Consider the following 22,505-nt stretch of genomic DNA (forward strand, 5'->3'; position numbering starts at 1 on the left):
GACTTTAGTGAGTGTCAAATCTCTGACTGTTCTGAAGAAAAGGCAAATATGAGTCATTGCTGATAAGTCACGTGACCTTGACCTTCAATTTTGCTTATTTGGTAAATTTACGATGGGTAAATAATGTCTCATGGGTAAAGATCAGTCGTGGCCTATCTGTGCTTTTGTTTTACTTGATGTGTATTGTGTGTGTGGATGCAATACTGAGCTGAATCTGAGTGTTAAAGCAGGTGGAGATGTTTAGAGCAGGTCTGTTAGCAGCCTGGTGTGACACTCTGCCACGTATTAGTCTCCATGTGTAAGGATGACTCATCCCGTGCTGCTTGTCAGGAGTCTTTAATCTTCTTAAAGAGCCACTGCCACAATCCTCTGATGATGCATGAAACGGCCTGTCTGTAGTCAGATTTCATGCATGTGAAACATTTTGTAAACAATTTTAAAGAATCTCTTTACTTTTCATTGATAATTTGGTGTATGTGCGCATCTGTGTGCATGAGTGCTCTAGACAGATAAGTCCCAGTGCCCTGGTGTTTGCATCCATTCACACCATCAGTGTTGGGAAAGCATCTTCGAAAGCTGTCAAGCTACCCAAATTAAAATACTTAAACTATGGTCAAGCTAAAGTAGTTGTACTGTAGCTTACTAACAAAAAAAATCTAATTACACTGGAGCTACTTAAGAGTGCAATACAACACAATTTCATGACAAGCAATCATTTGTACAAGATGGTAAATTCGTGATATTCTTTTCAACTAGGATTTTATGGAAATGTAGGGTTTGGTTTAAGGGTTGGGTCAGGCGGTAAAGCTTTATGGTTAGATTTAGGTTGAATTTGAGTTGTGTGTTTTCTTCCAGTTTTCTCATTTCATACAGATTTAATTATGGAAAATTCTCATGAGATCGAGCTGGAGATATCTTTGCATGGAACCATTTAATTATGTAATTTTATCATTTAATTAGCAAACTTTTCCTGGCAGAACAACAATGAGGGTTTTTGAATGAATAAACAATTAGAATTGTTGAATTCATTTGTATCAGGGTGTGACAGCTCAGTTATGGTACACTAAATACAGAAACTATGTTGAAAATGCACCAAATATCAGGATTTGGCTGAACGTTTTGGAATAAAATTCGTCCAATGTCGCGCACAGACTGGTGGTTTGTGTATTTATTATTTTTTTTTCATTTTCTTTAACCCACTCTTGAACTCTTTGAAGTGCTACAGTATGAATTTTCTGTGTGAATACACTAATCACAGTGAATACTAATACAATAATCCATAGAATACTGCATAATAAACACGTTTTGTCACACTACACTGTTATTTGTTGAAAAAAGTTTTTACAGTTTTGAAATCAACTGAGCTGCTGTCATGCTACTGAAAATTTAAAAAGCGTTTTAGAAAAGAGTTTAGAAAATTTAGAAAGAGTTAACGTAGTATTATTGCTAGTTTAAAGAAGTTACTCCCCGACACCGCACACAACCTTTCTTTTTTCATGTTTTGTTTGGGTCCAAAGCTCCAGTGATGCGTGAAAGGAACATCGGATACTGAGAAAGATATCTGGGCTCAGTCTATCTGCCGACACCCGTGAGCTCCGAGGTCTAATCTGAAGGTCGGCAGGGGGCTGTAAGCACCAGCTCCATCTGCAGCTAGTCACCAGACCTCTGTCTAGCCCTACAGACACGTTAGCATTTAATTTTCATAACACATCCTGCCAGAGTCTCGCCAGGTGGCAGCTACTATGCCAGCATGTGGGGAGATGAACCCGAGAAGGCTTTTAGCAGGAACCGATGCTATCTCACTAACATTTTCATTTATTTGTGAGGTTTGTTTTCCTCTTTCCCATCTCGCAAATCCGCTCGGGCTCATATGGAGGAAATTCCGTTGACAAGGGGAAATGTCTGCCCGTGTATGTTCAGTATACAGAATGTATACTGACTGTATCATCTGATAAAAAGGAGAAATGACCAATTATGGCATGCCATCTGTAGGTTTATATTTAGTTATAGTGATGTCATCTGTCTGTAAAACTCATATTCTCCATTTTCCTCTTGTTTTTTTTTTAGTCTATACATTTCCTGCTAAAAAACAGATGGCAAAACATCATATGTTCCCTTTTACGCTGAGTTATAAACATACAGAAACATAGTTCTCAAACATGCATATATACAGTCAGCACACCAAATGGTCTTTCAGTCCTTGGCGAGCTCATATAATAGCATATTCCAGGGGTCTAATCAGATTTCTCATTTTGATTAAATTGTAACTCAGTATGAGCTTATGTGGAGCGAGTCTGCAACAGGTGGCCTATGAGATGGTAGCTAGTGAAAAAAAAATGAAAAAAAGCTGGATCCTCAAATGGCATGTGCAGCCATTTTGAGGGGTCACTCAGAGGTAACCCGGCGATGACATCTGGACAACAAATCCAGAAATTACTTCGGTCTAGACCACAAAACGCATGCCAGTCGAGGCGTTGATTTTCAAAGCCATCTTCTGGTTTGGATTGTGGTATCAGGAGCTGCTTGCAGACGAGCACAAAAGTCTGGACACACTTTGATGCCCTCTCAAACAGGTATCATCAAAGTGTTTTCAACAGGTCCTTTTATTAACAATAGATATTTTGCTTTGATCTTCCCTGTTGCACCTCCTGTTGTTTACCAATCAGTCACCGTATAGAAGACGTTGTTGTGTCTGTGTGTTCGCCGAGCACCTGCGATGACACAGGCTTGTTTCTCTTGGCTTTGAACACGTGCCCCCTTCCTCGCAGTGACCCCCCTTTTCTTCTCAGCATTTCAACCACAGCTGTTTGTTTTTGTCACCCAATTTGCAGATATTATGCACACAAGTAGACCTTTTGTTCTCCTCGTCAAAGCTGTCCTTTATGTGGCTGTGGTACAGAGTGGGTTGAGGACATTTCCCTGATTTCCTCCTTTCTCTTTGTCTTTCACCCTCCCACACTGTAAAAAATGTTTTGTCAGATAGCCTAATGTGGTGACATCTAAATTAAATGGTCTTATTCAAGTCACAAGTATTATTTATAATGACTAAATCAATCTGATTATATTAGGTTAAATCAACAAAAGTACGGTAATTTTTAGAAAGAAATAGCACCAGGTTTTAAAATGTTTTCAGGTTTGAACACTCCCTCTGTCTACCATTGGTCAGACAAATAGATTGCCCCGCCTCAAAGTTACATCATTGGTTGAGATGTTGTTGTGTCAAGCTGGTTGAGATTATAAACATCGTATTTAAAGTAACAAACTAACAGTTTCACATTTTATAGTTAACTAAGTTTCATTCGTTTTAGTTGTTAATACATTAGCTATCAAAAAATGTTATGGCATTCATTAATCTAGGTTAATGTTGATTTATAAAAATTGTTCATTTCTTATAGATTCACGTTCTTTGGTTAGCAGTGTTATTTTAGTATTATTTTTATACTTTATATTAGTGCTGTCAAATGATTAATCGCGATTAATCGCATCCAAAATAAAAGCTTTTGTTTACATAATATATGTATGCGTACTGTGTTTATTTATTATGGACATATAAATACACACACATACAGTATATATTTTGAAAATATTTACATGTTAATATTTTCATAAATTGATATCATTATATTTTATATTATATATAAATATATTTAATATATAAACATGACATATTTTTCTTAAATATATACATGACTTAAATATATATTAAATATTACATATAGACTTATATATACATATTAAATAAACACAGTAAATCCTCATATATTGTGTAAACAAAAACTTTTATTTTGGATGCAATTAATCACGATTAATCGTTTGACAGTACTACTTTATATACGATTGTAGTATTTATTAATGTTGAATTACCATTAGTATTATATTTTCAGTTTAAGTTTTATTTTTATTTCAGTTTTAGTTATAGTAATTTCAGCATTTCTATTTTTCATTTTAATTAAGTGTCTGTTTTAATACATTTAATAGTATTACTGTAGTTTTTGACACACTGTTTGTAATACATTAATGTTAATGTTTATTTCAAATATCAAAATTTTATTACTAGATGTAAAAAATAACCTAAGCCAAGAAAAATAAATGCTGTAAAATATTGTTCATTGTTAGTTCATAAAACCTAAAGTGTTAACTATTTGTAACCAATTGAACCTTACTGTAATTGATTTCATTGATTAGACCTCTGGGTTTAGTGAACGCTTATGTGTGGTTGATAACTAAATTAAAGTTGAAGGCAAAATGCTCAAACTAGTTTGGGGTGTCAGAATCACTAACACATCCCAGTGACAATTGTGTCACATTACCCATCAAGAGAGCTGCTGGGTATTCTCTGTATTAAAAGGGCAAGGTCAACGTAACCTGTCTTGTTAGGACAGCTGTAGTCAAACATAATAGACCTTTCAAGAGCATGGTATCTAGAGGCAGTACATCTATAGCATGTTTGTTTTCTCAGCTGCTGGACACAAGAGGGAGGGAGGAGGACTTATGATTATACTGCACCAGCATACATTGAGCTCTATAGGTAACTGTAAAGGGGCACTAAGAGGGATTTTATGAGCTGGTGAAATATGTAAAGGGTCAATACATTTAATGTGTGAGTTTTTTTTTTTTTTTTTTTAACGAACAGACTTTGGTGCCACTGTCAGTATAGAAATTATACACTTCATCTTTAGGTGATGTTGCATTGTAGGAAACTTAGTTTGACATATAACAAAGAGGCTGTGGAAATTTGTTGGCTTTCACGTCACGTTTGTATGCCTATTATTTCCATGTCTGCTACATATTCCCCTATTAACCCCACCATGTCTCATGTCGAGATCTTTTTACTATACATGAGCTAATGTTGTGAAAACAGACGTATCTATTTCACTAAGTGATATCTCATCGACTTGCTGTCTGGTGCAGTCAGCTTGATTATGCACAGGTATGGTTCTGTCCGTACTCTCCTGTCTTATGAAGGACCGGCTCACAGAGAGCATAATCTGAGTCTAGAGATGGAGCCCATGTCAGTGTATCACCTTTAGCCGCCTGTTGAACAAGGGCAGGAAGATTCTAGCTTCTAAAATGGGGTTTATTGATTTTTTTTTTCAATGTCCTTTATCAACACTGAAGTTGCTGTTGAAGCTGTGATGACGTGGTTACCACGCATGCTCTACACACAATGTTTAGATCTCATTGCTGCATTTATTTCTTTTATGTATATTATTTATTTATATTTTTGACTATATCTAACCAATAAAAAAGACAAAAGCCTGGAAAACAGTGTCTGAAGCTTGGATTGCTATAAATATATATATATTTTTGTCTTTTCCAGTACAAAAACAAGACTGATTTATAAGCAAAGATACTCTTTTCAGGAAAAAAAAAATAGTGAACCTAAATGTGTTTAGATAAAAAGTATGAATAAAAAATGTTTGGAAAAGTATTTTTTTTTTAAGTGTAACTCAGAAATTTAACTTCAGTGAAAAATAAATATACTAGAATGTATTTGAAATATATTTATTTCATTATAAATATACTACAAATACATATTACATATTTACATACTTTATAAAAACATTCTGCAATTGTACTTTTGTTATACTAAACTGGTATACCTAAAGACTGCTAAATTGGAACTAATAATGGGAGTACTTTTAACTTAAAGTATTTGTACTTAAAGTATTTTAATTGTGCGGAATTAGTGCTGAAGTCCAACTAAAGATATACTGAAGTATATTTGTTCTAAAGTGGAACTACTACAAGTATGCTGTAGTTTTACTTTAAATATCTTGCAAGACCAATATTATTCAAAGATCATACAATCCTCATCGATAGTGACATTAAAACACACTTTAGGCTTAATATTAAGGAATGTTTATTGTGCGCAAGTAGTACTCCAAGTAAAGTTTAATTAGAATTTTCATACAAGTAAGTCTTGAGCGTTATGTCAGTAAATATGTTAATAGATTTGAAGTATACTTGGCATGAAATAAATGTATTTTAAATATATTACTTTTTTACTAGGGTAATTAGATTAATGAAACAATTAAAACATTTATCAAATGTATCTTGTTCTTGATATTTCTACTGGAAAACAAGACAAAATACTGATTAAGACAAGTTTTTTTTTTTTTCTAGTGTATTGGGTTTGGGTGCAGTTGACACACAATCACATTCAGTGCTGCTTTTATAAAGGGCAGACCCGCCCTCATATGATCTATAATTCACAGAAGTCTTGCCTTCCCCGTGGTGACGAGTGAACCCCGATGCCACTGAAACTGAGAGGCTTATATCACCTGAAATACAGAGCCGATGTGTGTTTACCGCCATGTGTCATATGCCATCATTTATCATCCTGCAACAGTGTAGATACCCTGAGATCTGCCACGTTCAAAGACAAAGAGCTTTGACTGTTTTGGACGTCTACCTTGAGGCAAAGTTTACCGGTGGGACGAAAAAAAAAGCCCTGATAAAGACAATAATGAAGAGAAAGACACAGGGAAAAAAGCAAGTGTAACCCAAGTACCCCAGGCCGGGTGTTATGCCGTCTGTCAATGCCGGAGTGTGATTTTACGAGGCTGTGGTCAGACAGCATAAAAAGCCCAGAAGCAGTAAAACTGCCACAGAAATCACACTCTGTGTTTTAATAATGCCACTTAGGCACAGACTCTTGTGCAAGAATAACAGGTAGTGAATGGTGTGCATTCTTCTACACGAGACCCTCCACAGGGCAAAGGTTCGAGGAGACCCAACGCTTGAGATTTCAAAGAGGGAGAACATCTCTGTTTCCAAAGTTTTGCGGCAGATGAAAGCAAAACTCTGCTTTGAGAAATCTGCATCAGTGCACTAGGCTGTCTCTAGGTTTTTATGTATCCATTTAACTACTTTTATACTAAACGCTTTGCTTTGCTTTGTCCTTCATCGATTCACTCGCGTCCTTCAACATTTCTGGCTTCATTCAGTACCTTTTAAGCTTGGTGAAGAAGCCTCTCAGTACTTAGTGACACAGCATATTAACAGTAATGTCTGAGATATGGGACTTATAATTGAAGATCATTTCCAGATGTTGGAGTGAAGTCGGAGGGTAGAAGACACCCAATATGTAGTGAATGTTTGCAGTTTTAGGTTCCTAATTTAATATTTCAACTGTTGCATTAACAATGGCAGGATACAGGGCTCCAGAGGGGAGCAGAGTGTGAGCACTTTTCACAAATAACATACAATTCTTATCCCATTACTTATTTAAAAAAATATATTAGAGCCATAAATAATGTCTTTTGTAGTGATAACAATTAGATACACTGCCAAAGATTTACCAAAGACTTGATAAAAAGTGACAGTAAAGACTGTTACATTGTTTTAGAAGTTTTTGATTTCAAATAAATGCTGTTTCTTAGAATCCTGAAAAACAATGTCTATTAAGCAGCACAACTGTTGATACAACATTGATAATAAGAAATGTTTCTTAAGCGTCATATCAGCATATTAGACTGATTTCTGAAGGATCATGCGACACTGAAGACTGCTGAAAATTCAGCTTTGCCATCACAGGAATAAATTCCTGTATTGAATAGAATACACTGAAATGGAAAACAGTTAATTTAATTGTAATACTATTTCACAGATTTTACTCCTATAATATTTCAGTTTTACCTTATTTTTGATTAAATACATGCAGCCCTGGTGAGCATACTTTTGAATGGTCATGTATCACAAATTAACTATTAAACAAATTAAATGTCTTAAATGTCACTTAAAATGGTGACACCTGGAGAGTCATTTGAACACTTTACTGTTCATCATGGAAAGACAAGTAAATAATCTCATTTCATGTTGTTAAAAAGTTGCTAATGCTATGCAACTAGTGAAATGTCAAGTACAAGAAGTCAATAAATCAGTATTTCTAAAGTTCTTTGGAAATAACACTTTCTGAAGCATTTTGCCAAATTGCTAATATTTTTGTGAAACAAAATGTCAATCAGTGACAGTCACAGCAGTGTAAGCTTTTTCACACTGTATTTTCTCTATATTATGCAAGCCATTTCAGAAACTACATGGAATATTTGTACTTTTAAAGGTCCATTTGTCTCTCGAGACAAGACAAGTAAACTGCAAAGAAGGTAGATAGTAATTAAATGGTTTAAAACTGAAACCAAAAGTTGACCTTTAAAACACCTAAACAATATACTTTCCCTAAGTTTTTATCTAAAGTTCATGTTGTTTGTCAACTGCTATTTATGGCTTAATTTTTGTCAGGGAAAAAAAATCTAATGAACAATCCACCTGACTTACAGAATATATTTTTAGAATTTTATTTTAGATTCATATTCCAGACACGCTTGAAACGCAGACATGCACTGAGTGAACAAAAGGTGAAAGAACATTTGGCCTTTTTCCTGTGTTTGTGGAACATGTCACTGGTTTCCTATGTGATTTTATTCCAAACTGCCTCTCAGTCTGAATGAAACTTTGTCAGAACATTGTTAGTCTAATTGGAGGGAATTTCCCCCTGTACAGAATAACACACACTGACATATTGCAGTCCATGTTTGAACCAAATTCCTTCATACAAATAAAGTACGTTTCCCCTTTTTTGGTTTCTTTTTTATGGTGCTGTAGGTGCTTGTAAAAGCACCTAAAGAAATAGTTCACTTATACATGAAAACTCTGTCTTTAATTACTTACCCTTATGTTATTACAAACTTGTACAACTCTGTGGAACAAAACAAGAAGAAATGTTGAATTTGTTGAAAAATGTTGAATCACTTGCACTTGTCGCTTGTACTTTTCCATACAATTACAATGAATGGTACTGAAGCTTTCAAGACTGAAAAGGACCTAAAGGCACATACAATAGACACAATAGAAGTTAATATATAGCTTCAGAAGACATGAAATATGGCGCATGAGTTGTATGGACTTCTATTATGATACTTTATGGTGCTTTTGGTCATTTTAGAGTTTGACAGCCCAAGTCTCCATTCACTCTCATTATATTGAAAGAGATATTCTTTAAAAATCCACCTTTTGTGTTCCACAAAAGAAAGTCATACAAGTTTGGAGTAAAATGGGGTGAGTAAATAATGACAGAAATTAAGTTTTTGGCTGAACTATCCCTGTAAATGCAAGCACTGGTAGGAACAACGGTGTAAGAACAACGGTGGCAGGGTGTGTCTGTGTGTGTGAGCCTTCTTTCACTTTCCACAAACAGAAACATAATCTCAGCTCCTATGAGTCACTGCACTTCTTTACCCACCACATCGTCCTCTCGCTTCTTTTTTCCCCCTCTTTATAGGAGACGGTCGGGGATGTGATTCTGTTTGTCCTCTCTGCAAACTCCGAGAGAGTCTGAATTGGGTCTTTTTGACTTTCATTGAAAGGGTTTTTGGAGACGATCAAGTATTTTATTAAGATTGCTCTGTTAGAAGTGGTGGGATACTGCACCAACGACTAAAACAGGCGATTGAGATGAATTAAGTCAAAGGAAAGCTCTCCTGATTTAAAAGTACATCATTTTTCATTAAAGCTCCTTGCTCTGTTTATTTGCGTGCTGCTAACTTTTCCATGGCTTTAATGGACACTGCGTGAAAAGAGTCTTTCATGTGGAGAGAAATGAAAAAGGCAGCGGAAAACCAAACACGCATTCAGCCCAGAGTGACTGCATGTGTGGAGCTGTGCTCGTGGAGGGAGTCTTACAGTGGACGGGACATCCATACGACTCACAGAGGCAAGTGTGTTAATGGCGAATGATGAATTTGGGGGTTTTCTGTTTGATTTGGCCCAAATGACAAAATGATGAATTCAGCATTGGAAAATAATTAGGCCTTGAGCAAGTGATGAAAGCCTTGTTGACATTATCACACAAGTGTTTCTAGCTTGTGATCTCAGCAAATATCCACTTTGTTCTGTTCCATCTGTGTGTATTGCTTTAGAAGTGATGTGTTCACCTTTACTTTCTGCTGTCAGTGACGTATAAGTCACTGACGGGGGGGGGGGGGGGGGCTTATTAAAAAAAATAATAATACTGATTTAGTAATTCATAAAAAAAAAACATTTCATTTTGAGGCATTCCACCACATATGTTACAGCCTTAACTAAACTTGCTTTGTTTCGTATTTCTGAATACACTGTCAATATTTTGTCTGAAAATATTATGTGATATATTAAGACTTTCTGGCACAGTCATGAGGGTAAATGATATCATGATATCATTTCCTGTTTTATGCTTTTTTTCTGCATGTTAGTCACACCGCATGACTTTTGATTGGGTGGTTTTTCAAAATCTAGTTAAAATTATGCTCATTGTAGAAAAGCTGTATTCAAGTCATTGTATGCATGCATTTTTCATGTATTTTAGAACAATCTAATCGATAGGACAAGAAAATGACCCAAAAATCTTCTTGATGCCAAAATCCAGTCTTCAACTTGCTCCTTGAGTCCGACCAAGTGACGGAAAACCCCGTTTAGCTTTTTGCAGAGTGATGTATTGTGAAAGGGTGTTTCCCTTGGATAGCTGATCACCTCATTTTTTTTCTGCCCTGTTTTTGACAAGATGAGTGGACTTGGGCACAGCGGGGCTGTTTGTTCCCTGTGTGGAAAAGTTTTTATTGCCATCCCGAAACAATTGCTATTCCCTGAGGCAAATTGAGTGTGGAGGAGGGCCTTCATCTCCCCTCTATCTTTTATGACTTTAAATTCCTCTCGTCTTTCAAAGGCGGCGGATCCGATGATCCTGGGTGGGCCCTTGAATGGCTCTTAATGACAGAGCGGAGGCCGAGGCGGCGATGCACCCGCTTATCAGCCAAAAGTGAGAAGTCTTTGCTTTCCACCACATTAATTCTTCACAGCGGATTTGAGCGGGAAAACAGTTGACCCTTGCCACTTATTCTTCAAAGCGGGATGACTTTATTGGGTTTCTCACGGTCAAATTACTGTAATTTTGCTTTTATTTGACATGGTTATTTTGTCCCGGGTTCTGGTTCTTTTAAGGCCTTGAATGGCCACAGAGCAGTCAAGAGTGAAATAGTTCCCTCTTTCAGTAATGTAGACAAATATAGTTCTTATATGGTTAGGCGGGGTGCAGCATTACATTTCCTAACCATTTTAGGGAAGGATATTTCAACAGATCAAGTCATTGATAAAGTTGCATCCTTGAGTAGTGATTTGAAAATGCTAATGATAATGATTGTTGCTTACTTCATTCACCATATTAAGGTGTAACTAATTTAATACAGCAGGAGCTTTGAATGAGAGATGTCCCAGGCTACGCAGAGGTGTGTGTGTGTGTGTGTGTGCGGGTTTGGCCGGACAGAGAAAGGGAAGTGGCACAGGAGGGAGGAGACTGTGCATCACTGCTCTACAGATCCTGATGTGATAATGGAGTAATAATTGCAGGCCTGCCACCACCCATCTCCTACCACATCACTCTTTCTGCCAGCTCTCTCTCGCTTTCTGTCTACGTGTCCCTCGCTCACTCCACCATTTCCCTTTTCCTGTTTCTCTCTCTCCATCTCCAGCCACATCAGTCTGCTATCTCTGCAGAAATGCTACTGTAAAAACCTGTCCATTGGTTAACAGAATTACTTTACCATGTAGTAACCTACAAGGGCGTAGGTTTGTTTGTGACATTGGTGGGGACGAGTAGAGCACGACCACCCCCCAACACCCAACCATCATCTAAACTCTTTATTTATGGTAGCCAACATATTCAACTTCGTAATTCATAAATTTTGTAATTAATATAATTCATATTTATTAAAATAAGTTTCTTCATGTTTGTAGGATATGTTTTATAATTACACAATTTTGATTTTGTGAACAAACAACTTTACCGCAGCATCAGAGCGCTGGGTGTCTTAATCACGTATAACTTTATTTTAATATTAATCCAATTGGACCCTGTGTGATTCTGAAAGAAAACTCTCTACTATTGCTGTAGTAATGAAACTTTCATGTGCATCTGATTGACAGATAAACAGTGTTTTTTATTTTGATGTTATTTCAGCTAACAGTTTGCTTTGTACATTCAGATTAACAACATAACGAAAGTTAAAGACTGTCTGTGGCGATCCAGGATGCTGTTTCAAATTCTGTCGCACCACAGAGCATCACTCAGATAGTTTTCTATAAAGTCACACTATATTTGTCCCAAATTATTGTTAATGTAGCCAACATAATGACTTCATCCTCGCTGTCCATATGCTTTATATAGAGAGCTAATAGCCATAGATCACGCTTTTTTCCATTTGCTCTGTTTTGTCAAACACCGTATTTTAAATTCATTGACAGAAATTCGTGAAGTGAACTTTTATTTGAACAGTTTTGGACTGCTGTGAACTGGGTGCAATACCTGTAAACTGCACTTCTCCTCCGGGGTGTGACCTATTGTTACTCTGTCCATGTATTAAATGTGCGTCCTTGTATTTTCCAGTGAATTTCTGGCAACCACAGCTGCAAACTTTTTAATTATAAATTTTGACCAGATTTTAGACTTGAGATAAAAGAAGCAGGACAGAATTTCCTTCTCTGTCTTCCTTCTTACACACACACCAGCAAATAATATAAGCATGCTGTCAGGTCAGCCATATTCTTGATTATTTCGCTGTGACTCACGTTGTGTCTTTATAAACGATTGTCGGCATGTGTTATGAGGATGATTCATAATTTCTGTCGTTGCTTTCAAAGGGCAGCACAATTTTTTGATAATCTCATGGCAGTGTACGGAACATGGGGCTTTTCATTTCTACCTGTCTGAGACTGTTGTGGCTTGTTTCTTTTTACGGTTCCTTACATCTTGAATGTTATGTTTTAGTGACTGAAACATGGCTTAAAACAAGAGTAAGCAGGCTAAGAATTAAAAAAGAAACATAATCCCCTGTAAATATAGCCATTTCATGCAATAATTGGTTTAGGCCTGATTTCCATACTGCAAGATGAGACTTTAAAGCATCTTTCCATTGCTCAAATCCCAAAGCATTCCTTCCCTCCATTAGCTGTCTATATTCTAGAAACCATTATGCAGACTTTGCTTTTTGGAGAAGAGAGAAATGTGATTTTCCTCTTATTCTGAAGATTATCAGAGGAGCTCTTTTAAGGGAGGGAGGTTTAATATGCACAATATGTTATTTCCTCTCGCTCTCGTTCTACCTCGCTGGAATGCTCTTCCCACTCTGAGCTATTGCTTGAGCTTCTCTTTTCCTGCTTCTTCAAAGACAGCATTAATGTCTTATTCAACCTTCTTAAAATGCCATCATGCTTCATGGATGCCATTTTTGATGGTATTTGAAGCCATAATTTTGTGGTATGGTTTATTTGAGCTTTTGTCTATATGTCAGATTGAGTCTTTAAATTAAATTATGAATTTAAAAAATACCACATTGAAAATCTGGGATGCTAAATTAAAAAAAATAAAATAATACACTATTTCTAGGTCACTAATCAAATAAATTTTGACTTTCTATATGTATGTTTTTTGGTTCAACTTGACACTGTATTATTTATCAGTACTGCAATTTGCAATGTTAAAATATATAATATAAAATATACTATATGAACTATTGTTCTTATTTTTGAAGATGTTTTTTTTTTTATATTTACTTTTGAAGGAAGTTCACTTATTCTTACCGAAGTTGCATTTATTTGATTAAAAAGACAGTAAAAACAGTAATATTGTGCAATATTATTACAATTTTAAATTATTGTTTTCTTTTTTAATATATTTCAAAATGTAATTTATTCCTGTGGTTTCAAAGCTGAATTCAGCAGTCATCTTATTAATTATCAAATCTGAAAACAGCTTAATATTTTTGTGGAAACCCGATAAAAATCAATATTTTGCAGATTCGGCAAGGTGTATGTAAACTTTTGACTTCAACTGTATATACATATATATATATATATATATATATATATATATATATATATATATATATATATATATATATATATATATACATACAGTATATTCTGTTTTGGGCCCCACTGTGTATGTTATTAACTGTATAAAATTATTCATAATCATTTTGTTTTTCTGTTTCAGTTGAGTCCAGAGCAGCTGGTTCTTCTGTTGGAGTTTCTTCTAGAGGAACCAAAGCTGAGTCTGTCCACACTGAGACTCCTTCAGACCACTTATAACCTACAGGCCCAGGATGCTGAGGTAACCAATACTCCTACATATATTTCCACACCACACCGCTGCACTGGATTGTTTACTTCACCTCCAGACCTGCTCCCAGCATCACTACTGCTTATCCATCTATTGAGACTGTCTACTGTTTTGTGGTCTCATCAGTTACATTGAATTCTTGGTTGAGACCGTCAGGAAACTAAAAACATCTGTTTTATGGCTTCAGCGCATTCACATTATTGCCTATTAGTGTCTTAGCAGTTCATAGTTGTTGAAGACTGATCCCTTTCTTTTTAATGTTGAAATGGTTTATTCTATGCAGAAATGCGTAACCATTTTTAGGAGTTTGGGGGCGGAGCGTTTAGATCTATTTGAAAAAAACAATCATTATTTTTCATTATGTCGCACAGGAAAAAGTGTTCTTAATACCTTCATTTCTTCTGCTGTTTCCTCTCCACACCTTTTCAAATATTGACTAGAGGCAGGCTGAACTAATTTGTCATGTCTCCACCAACACCTCTTATGTTCACAGCTGAAAAACCACACCAATCCATCAGTCTTATCATTTTATGTCGCTCTCATTCTAGAGTTTGTATTGTGTAACACCAATACCACTGACATTTACTCTTTTACTCCACTGAATAAGTTGCTTGCATTTATTTGTAAGTAATCTCATCATCCTGTTTAAGATACAGAGGTTTCGAAAATATCACGTCTACTTGAATTCCCTGAAACGTCCTCTTGCTTGGCCGTATCAAACGAGTGCGAGAGAAGCTATATCTGATTTCTCTCAGATTATGTGGTAAGTTTTCTTCTTAAGACTTACAGGCGTTTCAGGCCATGCGCTGCGCTCTTTGAGAAGCGCACGCTAGCCAAACGCTAACCTCTGTGGTATTTGCCTCCTGATTCAATTACTGTCCCAGCAGCCAATTAGGCCACTTTGTGATTCTTAGTCAATTCAGAGGAGGCCAGCTTCTGTTTGGGAGCAAAATTTGGCAGGCCAGCAGTGACCTACCACAACGTTCTTTTGAAATGAAGCACTATTTGGCAACGTGAAAGATGTAAGATAATACGAAACGGTGACCACAGTAAGTCCCAGACTACCACAGTTAGTTTCAAACTGAGGCCCAATGGGAGGTTTTCATCAAGACCTTCCAGGAAAAACAAAAGGCCCTCTAAAAATAAATCAGGTTATTACTACCACGTGCCCCTCCCTCCGTCCCACCCGCTCTCTGGCTTCTTTTCTCCGCTGCTGCTCCCAGGCTCCGACGGTCATCTTTTCTTTCAGACAAATTCTCCTAGCCATTTTTTTACCATCCTGAAGCACCGTCGCCATTTAGCATTTGATTTTCCTTTTGTGAATTGCTGCCGACACATAATTTTTATGGTTTAAAATAGATGTGAATCCTTATTAGCTGTGCATAATTATTAGCGCTGCATGAAAATTGCTTTAAGGTCACAATAAAGTTGAGAGGTGTGGTCGGCGCCACTCAGTCTGTGTGGGTCATGACTGGGCGTTGTTCTCACATCAGAAATTAATCACTGGATATTTCATAATTCATGGTGCTTGCAAAGGCAAGCATGGCCATTAATATTGCTCACAGTAAGGGTTAGGGATTTGAACAAACCCCTAACCTTGAGTATTAAAGGCAACTCGTCATGACTCGTCTACAGACATGAATTATGTTTATGAGTGTGTGACTTGTTGAAGAGACGTGTGCTGTTTACTTCTGTAATGCGATCAGACTTATAATTTTCACCTGGCATGCAGTAAAATGGGTGGAAACATCCTGTGGACTTACTTTGATTGAGGGTTCTGAGTCATACCTAGAGATCAGAATATCACTGAGAACTGGGAATGGGATCTTTTGACTGAACACTTTAAAAAAAAATGCTCAGAACACCTTAGCAACTGCATAGAGATGGTCCACGTATTGGGATTTCATTTGTTGAATTTGAATTGAGTTGCTTTATTTAAAGTAAACCAGCTGAAGCTATCACTTGTTTGCATTTGAGAATATTTTGTTTATATTTAACTCAAAAATGAAAATTCTGTCAATAATTGCTCACCCTCGTGTCGTTCCAAATCTGTAAAACCTTAGCTCTTCTTCAGGAACACAAATTAAGATATTTCTGATGAAATCCGAGAGCTCTCTGACCCTTAATAAGGAGCAACATAAATATCATGTTCAAGGCCCAAAAAAGGTAGTAAGGGCATTGTTAAAATAGTTCATATGACATCAGTGGTTCAACTGCAATTTTATTAAGTTACGAGAATTTTTACTTTTTGTGCACAAAGAAAACAAAAATAACCTTATTCAACAATTTCTTCTCTTCCATGTCAGTCTTCGATGCATGTTCATGACACTACCAAAAAATATCTTAATTTGTGTTCCGAAGATGAACGAAGGTCTTATGGGTTTAGAGTTACAGGGTGAGTAATTAATGACTTTTAATTTTTGGTTGAACCATCCCTTTAAATGAATTATAACACTATGGTACATTTAGAAGAATTCTAGCGGGTCAAATTTAGGACACAGCTTTTAGTTTATACGCCTTCAGTACAGCCTTCATTCCATTACACAATATCGTACTTCACAAGCCTGCGTAGGAGTTTTTCAGGTGTTTGAACAGTATTTGGGATGGATTCCGCTTAGATTAAGCATGCCAATCAGGAGAGAATAGCACCTCTCACTCCTTGGCGAGTCATGTGTGCCGTGTATTTCGTGCGAGCACAGGCAAAAGCATGAGGGCTAAGTGTTGTGGTATGCTGTTTCATGTGAGGACTCGTGTGAATGTGTGTGTGTGCGTGTGTGTTTTGCACGTGTGAGTGTGAGTACCATCTGTTGGTCAGGCACACAGAACGCATTGTATCACAGCTACTTTCAAAGCCCGGTCACAAAGTTCACACGGACAACCAGCCAGGAAGAGAGCGATTGATAAAAGGCATATCAGAAATCTGGATGTGCATTGTGTGTTCCTGCAGCCAGGACAAAATAACATGAATCCAAACATGGGCTGCTTGATGAGAGATCAGATGACACCCGTTTCAGCTGAAAAGCATTTTATTGGAATTTGAACATTGACATAAAATAATAATAATAATAATAATCGAATAACTAAGTAACCCTTAAAAGTAAATAAAGCTAAACTATTATTTATTTCAGTTTTAATTTAGTAAAAAAAAGTAAAAGTTAAATTTTTTTAAATTAAAATAACTATTTTTTATTTTTATATATTTTAAAATGTAATTTATTCCTGTGATGATAAAGCAGCTTTTTCAGCAGCCATTACTCCAGTCGTCAGTGTCACATGATCATTCAGATATCAAACATGCTGATATCAACATTTGCATTTCTAAACATTTTTGTGTGAACCGTACCTTTTTTTTTCAGGATTCTTTGAGTAAATGGAACGTTCAAAAGAACATATTTTACAGCGTTAACACAAATCTTTTGTAATGTAAAAGTCTTTACTGTCACTTTTGATCTTTTTTAAGTTAAAAGCAATTTTATAGTCAAGTCACTGTTATTTATATAGCACTTTTTTACAGTGCAGATTGTGTCAAAGCAGCTTCACAGTAATAAACAGGGAAATAGTGTCAAAGTAGTGTGCATTATAATATAAATATATATAAAAAAGAAATTCTGAAAGTGGTTTTAAAAGTGGCATCCTTGCTTTTACTAAAAGCTTTTGCTCTTAGATGAGAGCTCATCCTTATGAGGATGTGTTTGCATCTGCACAAGAGCAGAAAGCCCTTATATGGTGATTTGGGCATGTATTATGCTAATTACTGTGGGGACATCCTCTCTTGTTAAGAAAAATCCTTTTCTCTCGACACTGGATTGAGAGTAATGTGTGTGAGAATAATATGCACCTGGAAACTTTTTGTGGGAACTTTTTCTGTACACAATTATTAATGAATGAGACCCAGTAACTTTAACTACTACATTAAACCCAATAACCATTTCACTACATGAAAACTACCAGAAAGCCACAATCAACATTAACCAAATAACTTTAATTGTACAGTAATTAAACTCAAAGCGTCTTCTGGAATGATATGTTCCCAGGGCGGTGTGGCCCACGCCAAGCGTTACAACATTTAAGGCTTGCACTTTTGACGTATTAATAAATATTGCATCACTGTTGATAAATGACCTGAGGTTTTTATTTGCTTTGGACGGAGCTTCTGTAGTCCCGCCATCTGCTGTATCAGGAAGTCCATGTAAGACTGGTGTATCTTTATATCAATCTCAATGTGCGCGTATCATGTCACCATGTGTGAAACATGGCTTAACCTACTTGTTTTAAAAGGCACGTATTGGGATATTAGCTTGTGTATGATATAAGCTTGTGCATGCATGGTTATGGGTTTTCATAATTGAAATTACGTGCATGTGTGCCGTTTTGCCCTCCCCTGTGCCCCGTATAGACCCGGCAGCTGCACAGGGGATCAGAGTTGCATTCCTGGGGAGACCCCTGAGGCAGGACAGCTGCAGTGTGCCTGCCTGCGTCTCTCTCTCTCCCTCTCTCCAGAGACGCAGTAATTACACGGGACATTCCACAATTTATTACTGCAAGCATACGTGTACATGCACATAGAAACACTCCCACAGATGCAGAGTGTAATCACTTATGTTCATAGCATGTTGCTTCAGTCTGCTGTGGGCATACAGGGGTCAGCCAACAGTGATCAGGCATGATCTTGCTTTATCATCATCTACTTATCCTGATGTCTTTTGAAATTTGTAGGATTTTACAGAATGCCCAAGCTGTTCTTTTCCATATAATCTCTTATGTCTGGTTATACATACTTTCCTTTGGCACAGCATGCAAAAAGCAGTTAATAAACAATATCTGGATGATGCACCGCATCTGCTGAAATTTTAAAAGGTGCAACCAGTGGACATTTTGCTATCCCATCAGGCTACAAGCTCTAAGAAGCCATCAGATTTGAGAAGTTAATGAAAAATACCTGTAATTGAATATATACACCTAATGTTCAAAACTTTTTCAACACACTCATGAAAAATTACTCTTTTATCATTATTGTTATTTATTTTCATGTCTTGTATTACCTTTAAAGTGTTATTTGCAGACAGGTGGGAAATGTCAAAGTCTTTCAAACTCGTGAAAACAGAAAGATGCCTGAATTCAGCACAGCTGCAAAACAGAATATACAGTGCCCTCCAAAAGTATTGGAACAGTAAAGACAAAATTGCTCTGTTGTCTGTGGAGTCAAGACATTTACAAATATGATTAAAACATGAATATGAGACAAAACTACAGAATGTCACATTTTATTATTGGGTGATTCAACACGTTTTACCAGCTAAGAAGTTCAGCACTTTTAGAGTTTCATCTCTCTATCTGATGTGAGCATAAGTATTGGAGCAGTTGCCTCACAGGTCTTTCTAAGTGATCAGCTGTGTCCTGTTGCATTCATTCTTCAGATATTAAAAGCAGGGAATGTGTCGTATCAGTTATATCCATTACTTCTACATTCTGAATCTTGCATTCGATGATGACACGCACAAACCAGGATGAAGACGAGGGAGCTGACTGAGAGAAAAGCAAACAATTTGGATGGTAAAAGAAAAGAGGAAGTCAGTTAGAGCTCTAGCAAAAACAAAGGGCATGGAGAAATCAAGAGTTTGGAAACCACCAGCGACATCAACAACGACCTGATCGGCTGAGAAAACAACAGTAGTTGATGACAGACAAATCATAAAAGCTGTGAAAATGAAGCCTAAAAGACATGTCTGTAAAATTACCAACAACTTCCAGAAAGCTGGGGTGATGCTCTGACAGTTTACTGTCCTCAGGAGACTTTGACACAGAATTACAGATGCTACACCTCTGACCAGCACCAAAAATAGAAAGGCAAGATTAGAGTTTGCAAAAAAGCACAAAGGTGAGCCAGAAGAGTTTTTTAACTGTTTATGGACCGATGAGACAAAGATGAACCTTTATCTAAGTGATGGGAAAGCAAAATTGTGGAGAAAAAAAGGGAACTGCAATGATCCCAAGCATACAGCCTCATCTGTAAAGCATGGTGGAGGTGATGTCGTGGCATGGGCATGCATGGCTGCCTCTGGAACAGGCCCTCTCAACTTTACTGATGACTGAATGTATGATGACAGTAGCAGAATGAATTTGGAAGGGTACAAAACCATCTTGCCAATACCAATATTCAAGAAAATGCCACCATATTCATTGGGAAATGCTTCATATTGCATCAGGACAATGACCCAAAACACCCTGCCAGTTCAGTCAAGGAATTTATAAGGGCAAAGAAATGGAGAGTCTTAGATTGCCCAAGTCAATCTCCAGATTTAAATCCGATTGAACATGAATTTCACCAGCTGAAGAGGAGAGTAAAGGCAGAAACTCCCCAAAACAAGCAACAATTGGAATTGGCTGCATTAAAGGCTGGGAAAAGCATTTCAAAGGATGAGACCAAGAGTCTTGTGATGTCTACGGGTCACAGATGTCTATCTGTGATTGTGCACAAGGGATCTGCAACTAAATAATAGCTTTTAATCTTTTATATCTGCCTTATGTTCAACTGTCCCAATACTTATGCTCACATCAATGAGTGGGATGAACTCTAAAAGTGCTGTTCTTTCTATTTGGTGAAACATGTATGTGTTGAAACGGCTAATAATAAAATGTGACATTCTGTAGTTTTGTCTCATATTCATCTTTTAATCATATTTGTAAATGTATTGACTCCACAGACAACAGAGCAATTTTGTCTTTACTGTTCCAATACTTATGGAGGGCACTGTATATATATATATATATATATATATATATATATATTATTTCAAATGTCTAGTGTTCTTTTAATCAATCTAATATTGAATAAAAGTGTTAATTTATTATAAAAAAAAAAAAAACTACAAATCTTCCCCAAACCTTTGAATTATCGTGTTTATATAAATGTAAGTTAACTTAATTTTAAATTAAGTTAAATTTATATATGGATGCATTATATATATTATATAATCTTATGTATTATATATGTGTAATATTTTTATAATATATAAATGTATTACTTAAAAACAGTGTCCTATACTGTTCATATGCTGGGTTTAAAGTTTTGTGCAAGAAACAGACTGAAATGTTAGTAATTGGATGAACTATCCCTTTAAGCCATCAGATCATCATTCGCGCAATTTTCTCTCACATTCACCACCTACAGTACCTCTTAAATCCTTCCTCTTCCCATCAGTTTTAATGAGTGAGCTACCTGATGCCTTGTGCGTATTAAGTTTATTGGATTCTTCAAGTGTCCTCCGGTTAGGTTAATGTAGGTCAGGCTGTCTGACTGAACAAAATGTCTTCCTGTTGTGGGAGTTTAGATCAGTGTTATCATTAACTCTACTATTACCACACCCCAGGCGAGAGCAGACTTTCTCCCATACACACAGGTTGCTTGCTGTTTGTGTCTAGACAGACGCACACTAGGCCTGCTATTCTCTGTGTGTATCTGAAGGATTTGGCCTACTGCAAATTACTGATGTGTGTTTTCTCTAGTATGTGGCTGTCGTCACTGTGGCTTTTGTGGGCTCCGGGCGGTTCTGTGACCCTGATGGGAAACGGTTTTGTTCTTATTCTGTGTGTTTTTTATTTTGTTTTGTTTTTTCACAAGTTCACAAAGCCCAACCAGCCAGTAGTTCAGATTTGTACCTGCCAGCCAACATTTCCACTATAAATAAATAGCAACATTTTTGTGTCAAGGGAAAAATATTTGGTATGTACATAGCATACATATTTATTTTGCATCAGATATTACAAATAACTATTTCATTTTATTTGACTAAAAGCTGAATTTTCTTAATTACAACTGCATTAAGTAAAGTATAAGTCAAGCCAGTCAGTTGGTGAAAAATTGTTCCTCATTAATTCAGTTTGCTGGTTTACCAACAGGAATATGTCACCACATAGATTTCTCAGCTATGAATATGTTCCCGCATATACTCATATAGAGGTATAATGGTCAATTTTCTTGCATTTAGCACTTGGCAGGTGTTAAATTTGGACCTGTACTGAGATGTGAAGTGAAACTGACTGAACAGTGGAGACGGAAATCATGTCTGAGCACACTATTGCATGAAAAGCAGTTGATTAAAAATGCATGACATAACATCTGACATGTGAAAGGGAAAGAACAAAACAACAAGAAACACAACAGCAATCAGCTGAAATGATAAGGTATGTGGGCAGGTGAGGACAGAGGGGAGTTAATGGTGTCGGCGGGAGAGAAGGAGAAAGCTTCATTCCTCGTAAGCGCAGTGACATTTGAACGTGTTGCATAAATAGACAGTGATTTGTGACCGGAAGGCTCTTTGCAGTGCCGCTGCTTCCTGTTGTTTTCCTGAGT

At 36.6% G+C, this 22,505-nt stretch overlaps 1 protein-coding gene across 2 annotated transcripts in view; it reads left to right on the top strand.

Moving 5' to 3' along the window:
* The window catches only part of LOC306849444 (aminopeptidase O-like), an 84,174-nt gene that overhangs the window by 50,354 nt on the left and 11,315 nt on the right, over nucleotides 1–22,505 (top strand). For both annotated transcript variants that reach the window (XM_079384470.1, XM_079384471.1), the window contains one exon: nucleotides 14,027–14,143. In XM_079384470.1, the coding sequence (XP_079240596.1) occupies nucleotides 14,027–14,143 (117 nt within the window). The remainder of the gene's footprint in view (nucleotides 1–14,026; nucleotides 14,144–22,505) is intronic.

The sequence above is a fragment of the Barbus barbus genome (genome assembly GCF_936440315.1).
Source record: "Barbus barbus genome assembly, chromosome: 29".
Lineage (NCBI taxonomy): Eukaryota > Metazoa > Chordata > Actinopteri > Cypriniformes > Cyprinidae > Barbus > Barbus barbus.